Source organism: Nelumbo lutea, chromosome 4 (assembly GCF_056320005.1).
Source record: "Nelumbo lutea isolate HS-2025 chromosome 4, American lotus-T2T, whole genome shotgun sequence".
Lineage (NCBI taxonomy): Eukaryota > Viridiplantae > Streptophyta > Magnoliopsida > Proteales > Nelumbonaceae > Nelumbo > Nelumbo lutea.
The window spans coordinates 95,836,451-95,845,525 of NC_142687.1; the positions used below are offsets into that span (position 1 = coordinate 95,836,451).

A 9,075-nucleotide genomic window follows, 5' to 3' on the forward strand; every position below is an offset into this window, starting at 1 on the left:
ATGTAAATGAAAACAGAAAATTATCCTCAGTATTCAGACAGTTCACCAAAGCATGAATGACATTAAGCACCCTGAAGACAATAATATTGAGCATTTGTACAGCATGAACTTTATTATTTTGCAAATGGAAATGTAACCAATTTTACTTGCACATTGTTGAGAGATCAGTTCAGATATGTTTTACTGCTTATTTCAGTTTCTGCTGCTGTTATAATCATATAGTTACTGATTTATTGTTTTTTATTAATGCTACCCTATTTTATTCTCCATTTCAGATATAAGCATCAGAGGTATTATGGTCATTGCATCTGTTTTATTTCTTATTATATATAAGAGAAAGAGGGGTCGCAGCAGAACTTTTTACCTCTCCAAAAAAGGTCTAATTTGAGTTAGAGGGTCAAAATGGGTTGTGACCCACTCTGACCCACTAACCTGAGTGGCAAATGGGTTAGTGGGTCAGTATGGGTGGGTTGGTACTCAACCCACACCAAACCCAACCCAACCTACCCATTGCCACCCTAATTGATTGCTATTGCTCACTGCTTAGAAGAAGAAGAGAGAGAATCAATATTCATACCCTGAAGTTTACCCTCATATCATGTCCAAAATTTCTCTCTATTGATTGCTATTGCAGTTGTTCACTGCCTACAAGAAGAAAGGAGACCAGAGCAAGAATCTATATTGAAGATAACGGTCTTAATTAAGGGCAAACATGGCATTTAAAAAAGTTTAGAGAATGACATCAGCATTTTTCTGTTATAATTTTAACGTCAACATAATGGAAAGGATGTAAATCCCACTATGTCAGAAACATCAGGAGATTTGACTGCCACATAGTTGTCAAGGCAACGCCTAGCAACAAGGCGCCCTTGGAGGCTCACCTCGCCTAATTGTCAATCAGTTTTATACATTGAGTCATAAAATACTTTTATATTCTTAATTTTTTGAGATTATAATTATAAAATAGACATTATTAAACTAAAGAATTCATTTTGTGTGTTTATATACTAATTCTTTTTACTATTTTCTTATTTGTTAGGGTTTAATCAACACAAACCTAGCTAAATGTTGTACTTAACCCTCAAAGACTTCAAAACCTGAACCAATAAGTAAGGAAGAACTTAAAATATTGTCTAATCAACACATTATCTTCTTCTTCCACTTTTTCTTTTCTTTTTTTTTCAGCCTCCATATTTTTTGAATTTTCTTTTCTTTCTTCTTTTTTTTATGAATATGTTGATTTTTCTATATTATTATGGAACCAAGGAAACTACCCTAGGACTTAAAAAGTCCATCACCTAGACGATGCCTTGATGGCTTGAAAACTAGGTGACAAGGCACCACCCTGCCGCCTAGACTCACCTTGATGCCTTGAAAACTATGCTGATTGCTAATAGAAAACTTCACAGTATGATTCCGAAACTTCAATGGAGGTCTCAGCAATATACCCTAACAAATATGTGATACATAGCAAGACAGAATTAGTGATACCATACAGGGAATGTCGCATATGATAAAGATACCTGTGCGCATGTCAATAGAAGCAAGGTCACCAGAGCCAGTTCCTAAATAGATGGTATAGCCATCCAAATCTTCTGTGACAGCTTTAATTGGGGACTCACTGAAATTAAATGAAATTATAGGTCTTCTCTGTGCAGATATGTCATAAAGGCGAACCTGTGACCGATGGAAATTAATAAATGTTATCAGAATCCACAATTGGACAAAAGCTTCTGAAGAAGTTTAACTAGGGCATTTTTAGTGGATGAACTATCTACCGTGTGAGAAGAGAACAAAGTAACAAGTCAAGAGTAACACAATGGCACTTTCTTTTGATAAATAACAATTCAATTTTATTAAAAGATGGACATGAAGTACATTATGCCTGTAAATGGGTCGAATTCGAATCGAATCAGGCCATATTCGAATTTGAATTTGAATTCGATTGTACAAAATAGAAAACACAAAAGAAAAATAAAAAACCCAGAACAACCAAGTTGTGATCTTCCCTGGCATGTTAACGGCCTCCATGAAGTTTTAAATGCCGGCATTCTGTATGTCCCTTGCTTCTTATTTTAACAATAAGATCATCCTTAGAGCAACCAGTCCCTATTCTGTATCTCCGATTCAGTTTTGAGTCTTTCAACAATTAAGCATAGAGGTAGAACAAAAATGAGAGATTGAAGAGTCCAGGTTTTATCAGAACTGCAACAGAGGAAGAAGGTAAAGATGAGAGGAGAAAAGATAGACGAAAGTGGTTTCATCGAAAAATGAAAAGAGAAAATACAAGGGCAGTAGGATTTGTTGAGATTTGAGATCAAGACTCGAGAAAAAAAGGGATCTGGGGGTTATTGAGAGTTGAAATGATGTATTTTCTTACAAGCAAAAGAATAAGGTGACAGGTATAGCAGCATAGGACACTTGCTACTTTTTGTAGGTAGGTATTCAGGTATGGGTATAGAATAGGATATGTGTAAGAACTAGAATCAATGATAATTAACATATAATATATTTATATATATAATATTATTATTCTATTTGAATTCAATTTTTTATCGAATCAGATCGAGGCAAATTCGAATTTGATTCGACTAATTAAATGGTAAATATGTCATATTCAAATTAAATCGTTTATAACATTCGAATTCGAATTCAATTACAGTATTTTTTGAATTCGAACTCGGATTTTCAAATATCACTTACACCCCTAAAGTACATATGTACAAAACGCCCTCAGTTTAGGTAAACTGGTGGAAACCATCTCTGAAACAAAGCAACCACAACCAATCTAACTACATAACATACACTCAAAAAGCAAAAGAAAATGAACTGCTGAAATTTTTCAATTACTTGATCCTTTTTTGTGGTAGGTGCTCGAGCTTGGAGGACCCTAGCATTTATGTTGATAAAAATGAAATTATTACTTAATACCTACAAATTGCTAAAGGTGAAAATAACATTTCTATGATTGGGAAACTTAAATGCACCCAAGAGTTGTCAAAAAAGTGTTCCCACAACACTGAAAGGTCTTCACAAAAAAAAAAAAAAAAAGTTCCCAAGGGTAAAGAAAAATTGATGAGCATATTACCTGATGATTGTTTGTCCCAGCTACAATTTTACGATGATCCTCTTTATCAAGGAACGTTGCAGCAGTAAACCAAGTTGGAGTGAATATATCAAGGCTGTTTTTTGGAGGCTTCACAGAGGCCAAAAAATAACAAACCAAACTTCACATTTAATAGCTTGAAGAAAGTAATGAAAAATTGTGTGCAATGATGAAAGTGAAGAAGAAAAGAAAAGCAAGATAAAGAAGAAATACTCACAGATTTTGCAGTCCAAATCTTACTAGACTTGTCAAGGTCCCAGACATTAATTTCAACCCCCTTCCTGAATTTAAAAAAAAAAAATAGAAACCACTGTTCCCCCTCAGAATTGGATAAAATACAACAATCCTCTTAGGGTGTACTCCAGAATTTCGATGGACAAGTTCCTCAAGCTTAAATTAGGAGACTAAAAGTCATAGTGATGCAAACAAAACACTTATACAATTCAGAACTCACCCTCCAAATAATGCATGGTTTTCGCTTCCATCCACAGCAGAACAAAAAATCTCACCAACTGCAGATATACTCCATGTTTTTGGAGAAGTACACAAAGACCCTGAAAGTGAATTAGTAATTCCAATGGACTTCAGGCTTGCATTTCCTTTCTTCGTACATGTTAGCAATGTGAATAACCTGGAAACAGGAAGTAGATTAAACAAACAATTACAACTCATGAACAATGCAAATGGAATCAAGAAAATGCCAGTTATACAAGAGCTACCCTGATTTACTAAAAAAATGGAGTATCTACCACCTTCAGGCATTTATTAGCAACTTATGCTATTTATCTCTCCCTCAAAATATAAAGAAACTGTGAAACAAGTGCCCATGTTGCAAACACATTTTAATCAACTACAATTACCAGAGAGGATTACAAGGAAAACCTTAGTACGGTTTTAACTTCTTTTATAGTCTAGTATAGAAAATTTATTTTAGAAGAGAAGAACAGGTGATGAGAAACCACCCCACCCCAGAAAATAAAACTAAAAACTAAACAACCAGCAATCTTAAAAATAATTAGATTACATCTTAAACCATTTCCTATGTAGACCAGAAATCAGAACTAAATGAGGTTCTTTGGACATAAATAAATTCTGGATGCACTAGAATACAATCCAAAATCTAATTTCTTTCTTTTTTTTTTATGAACAATAGAAAAGGATTTTATTAATAGAACATCATAACCAAAATATACAAAAGACATTTAAAGGGGAGTCACGAGATGCAGCCTCATAAAAAGCGCCACCTTACAACTGATCCCAGAAAAGATTATCCCTATGCACCCCTTGCTTAACTAAAGAGTCAGCTATTCCATTAGCCGACCTTCTTTCCTAATGAATTCTTATTGTCATATTGGAGGTCAACCATTTGAATCATTCCATGGCTTCCCTCTAGGCCCAAACAACAGTATCCACATTGCTTAGCCAACCAATTATCAGCTTAGAATCCCCTACAATTAGCAGTCTATCAATGTTCAGCTCTCTAGCAAGTTGTGTCCCCTGTAGAATAGCTTGAAACTCAGCTTGAACAGTCCCCCTGATAGGAACCACCTATCCAGGAATCCTCTTCAAGGGGAACTCTTCCTCCTTAGAAATTTAGAAAAAATAGACAAGAGAAAGAAGAAGATTATAATTGCCAAAGTTCATGCGATGTTATTCTATTCAAGCCTATTTATAAGTGGTTACAGGTTTGGATCACCATCTGACACTAGCGCAACCAACTACTGACGTGTCTGACATGGCTGGCATGCATAAACTTGTTTGTATGGGTGCATCAGGTGCTTGTGCAAGGGCTTGGTTGGGCCACTGATGGTAACAGGGGAGGGCCCGGGCCAGTGGGCCAGTTCAGGTCCTGGTTCACTGGCCCATTTCTATCATCACTTCCCCTTTTGAGTTGGACCTTGTTCTCAAGGTCATTGTCACCAAACTCTTTCTACAGCTTATCAAAGTTTTCCTAAATGGCATCTTCCTCTGGTAGGTCTGTCCAAGTCACCAAGGCTTCAGTCACCACTGAGTTGCCATTCTTAACTTGTCCAAATCCAATGATTTCCGTTGGTTCTACCAGGAGCTTGCCTTTGAAAAATTTGGGTAACTAGGAGAAGCTAGAGACTACTTCCCCAATGTGTTTCTTAAGCAAAGCCACATGAAATACTAGGGAGATGATGGCCGTTGGGAGCAATTTCAAAATGCATAGTCAACTACCTGTAACAATCAAGGCATAGGAATGCCCTGTCTGAGCGTATTCAACTAACCTTGACAAACCAAGTTAAACTAGGCATCAGTCAACTGAATAGGAAGAGTCAGTCAATCGAAGGAGAAAAAAGATTCCTCCCTTTGTCTAGTAGGCAACTATAAGAATATAGTAGTCAATTACTTCAAAGAAATTTGACCGTTTGAAGGCTTAAATGGCTATTGCTATCTTTGACAAGCCTTCTATCATGTTGGAGATATTTTGAATCATTATTGTGTTTAGTAAGACACCTCCAATGACTAGAAAATGGTCACTTGCTCTCCAAACCTCCATAAATAGAGGTCTCTAGCTTGATTCAAGAACAAGAAGAAGAAGAAAAAAAGAAAACAACCTAAGTTATTAATGTACAAAATCTTTAGTTTTTTTTTGCAGACAGTAAGTTAGCAAAAGTCTTTATCTTCTTTGAAGAGATTTTTGAGTTTCAATAGTTTTTAGAGGTGAGTAAAGCTGAGAAGCCATAGGGCTCATACATTCTCACCCATCTATTGAGAGTCTCTTCACTGAAATGATCATCTCTAATTTATACTCTTGCAACTGAATAGTTGTTGTGTTATATCTTCTTATACTTGCCTATTTTAGAGGCTTTGAGTCCTGCTATACTTGTAATATCTTTGAGCGTAGGAGGTGTTTTAGGTTGAATCCCATTTAAGGTTTGGTAGAGACCTTGAAGATCTACTATGTCAGGTTCGGCAAGCACCCATGAAGTTTAGCTAAGTTTGGGTAGCACTCAGAAGCCTATCCAAGGTTGTAGGAGCCTTGAAAAACCTATAGTGAAAGGTGTTGCTAGCACTTGGGATTTTAGCTGTTTGTTTAGTTGTGTGCCTTTCTTTGTGCTTTCTTTGCTTTATCTTTTCTTTACTTTTCAAGTTTCAGCAGTTACTTTGCTACTAATATTTACCAACTCTTTTGCTAACTACTCAAACTTGAATATTTGAAGATCTTGCAGTTATTGCACATTACTTTGTTTATTATCTTTTGAATTGCAAAACACAAATATCTTGGTGCAGTTAATAAACTACTAACTTTACTAACCCTACTAACTGCACTAACATCTTTGATTAATTTCGCTAAAAAAAAATCTTTGATTAACAGTTTAACTGCTTTATTGTTCACTAACTTTCACCAACTACTAACCACTAACATTTAACTACTTTTCTTTTACATTTCTGCAGTTATTTATAATCATTGCTTTATTTATTATTCACTTACACTATCTATGTTCAACATTTAAATTGTTCTTGAGATTCCTATAGCAATTCTTTTTATTTTATTTATCATCAATTGCTTAAATCTCAAGTTTTCATTTCTAGTAGTTAGTCCTTCTCACAGCTACCATCTCATGGCTGATCTCCAGCTACAAGAATTGACACACACATCTTGTGCAACTGCCATTACACCTTAGCTCATTTACTTTTCAATTACCTTTACACTTCAATAGTTATTTGAATTTATTGTTAAATCTTTATTTAACTATTCATTCCACTAACCTGCTTAGCAGCTTATATATTCAATTGTTCTACTTACTTTCGGTTGTTATTTACTTTCTAGCAATTACTTGTATTTATTGTTCTATCTTATTTAACCGCTAACCCCTACAGCCCTTGTGCTTACTCTGTTATTTTGTTTAAATCTACAGTTCATAATTCAGTAGTAGGTTAATCATATCCAAGTTGATCATATTTTTTTTATAATTGAAATAATTTTATTAATCAGCAATAGACAATAGTGCAAATTCCCCAAGGAAAGGCACGAGTTGCAACCTCTCCGGGCTAGTTAAGTACAGATTTCCAAATTAATAACAACTCATAAAGAAGCACAAAAAAGATCTTCCCTAGAAACCCCCTGTTTGGCTAAAGCATCAGCCAAAGAATTAGCAGACCTACTAACCCATTTTACCTCAACTCTCATATTGCTGGTTAATATTCAAGTTGATCATATTGATCAATCACCTAATTAACGGCTGAGTATTCTGACTAAGCCATTGTTCTGCTGCATTTTTCCTTGAATCCTCAAGAAGGCTTAGTTTCTTGGGGGAAGATTTAGGCTTGAACTAATCAAGTTTTAAGATTTAGGCTTAAAGAGAGGCCTTTGGAGTCTACAATCTAGACATTTAGATGTTAAGCATCTTAAATGCTATTACTCTATATGATGATTGCAAAATGTATAGTCCAATACAAAAATCAACTAAGAGGAGCATGACTAATTACCTAGATAAACAGATTATAATACAACCCATAACAATAAAAATAATAATAATAATAATAATAAAGTTTAAGTACCACGCCCCTGGAATTGATATTAACACAAAAGAACATTGTTCCATCATCATATTGGAATTGATAGTAATTGCTTTTTTTATCAGTGTGATGGTAGGTTCTGTTCAAGAATCAGAAACTGTTAAAAACTCAAAATTAATACCTGGATGATGACTCCAATCTCCCTTTCTTAAGTAAATGCAGTCCCGCGATAGGGTCATCTTCAGGAACATGAAGACCTCCATCACCACCTTTGGTTATTGTAACAAGTGCATCCCCATTTAAAGGATTAAGAACTTCAATCTGTAGTTGAAACTCATTACCAAAAATCACCTCCTATGAACTCAAAAATGCCTCAAGACAAAAGTGGGGAAAGAGCACGACTAAAGTACAAATCTGAAAAAAAAAAAACGAACTTCCATTGAGGAAGAAACTCACCAGACCATTTTTCCTTGCAACAGCCAGCAACTGCAAAAGCGTTCCGAAATATTAACAATTTGCGCCGAATTAAACAAATAGCTCTGAACATTTCATTCAAACTCAATTTCCAAGAATAGGGATAGGGTCTCCATTAATCAGCAGAACTAGCTATGCAAAGTCAAGATTGTTCAAGGCAAAGAGCAACAAACCGGGTCGTCTTTACGGTCGTTGATGGAAGCAGCAAGCACGCAGCGTGAAGAATCGGGTTCGCCCCATCTCTCCGTCACCTTTGGAATTCCTTGTTTCCCACGAGATTCAACAACTGCTACCACAAAGAGAATAAATGACGAGAAGTGTTAGTATTAGAAAGATTTTTTACTCCCTCTCTCTCTCTCCACACCGCCCCTGCACACACCTTTAACCAGGCCAAGCACATCGAAAGTTAAGGCTCTGATCGGAGGGCAACCAGGGCACTCCACAGTACTGGTTCGCGGCATGGTATCCTTCTCTGTTCTTTACAGACCGACCAAGAGAGAGAAGCGGCGTCGGGAGAAGGGCTGAGGTTTTGTATACTATTCTTTACGGACAGACACTTGCTATGGAGTTAGTCGGTCGCCCGCCCGCCACCCCTGCCACGGTTCCAGAGTCGCGAGATCAAAACCGCAGACACGCGGGCGTAGCGACGTTAGCCACAATTTCACACGGGCTGGGCCTGAATTTTCCCCATGTTAAGCTGGGTCCTAAATCCAAATCTAACCCTTACGTAGTTTGAGCCTGAATCTTCGATGTTAGGCAGGGTTTAGATGTTTGGTATTTGGGAAATAAGTTTAAAATAAGTATTTATTTAAAAAATAAGAGTTTATTTTTTAAGCCAAATTTTCAATTTTTTTAGGTGTTTATATAATAAGCACTTATTCAATATTTTTCTTTTAAAATTATCCTTAGTTAGTACTTTCATAAAATTGTTTTTATAAAAGTGTTTTAGTAAAATTCGACTGAAAATAAATGATAAAATAGTCACAAATACTTATTTAAGTGATTATTGG

General features: G+C 35.8%; 1 protein-coding gene across 2 annotated transcripts in view; it reads right to left on the minus strand.

The window, feature by feature from the left end:
• LOC148861995 (Transducin/WD40 repeat-like superfamily protein) overlaps positions 1-8,834 on the minus strand; it is a 35,824-nt gene extending 26,990 nt beyond the window's left edge. For both annotated transcript variants that reach the window (XM_088985537.1, XM_088985536.1), the window contains exons 1-8: positions 8,445-8,834; positions 8,239-8,351; positions 8,048-8,077; positions 7,773-7,912; positions 3,561-3,737; positions 3,324-3,387; positions 3,089-3,196; positions 1,524-1,677 (exon numbers count right to left, since the gene is read on the minus strand). In XM_088985537.1, the coding sequence (XP_088841663.1) occupies positions 1,524-1,677; positions 3,089-3,196; positions 3,324-3,387; positions 3,561-3,737; positions 7,773-7,912; positions 8,048-8,077; positions 8,239-8,351; positions 8,445-8,526 (868 nt within the window). In that variant the 5' untranslated portion in view covers positions 8,527-8,834. The remainder of the gene's footprint in view (positions 1-1,523; positions 1,678-3,088; positions 3,197-3,323; positions 3,388-3,560; positions 3,738-7,772; positions 7,913-8,047; positions 8,078-8,238; positions 8,352-8,444) is intronic.
• Between the last annotated feature and the right edge of the window lie 241 nt (positions 8,835-9,075).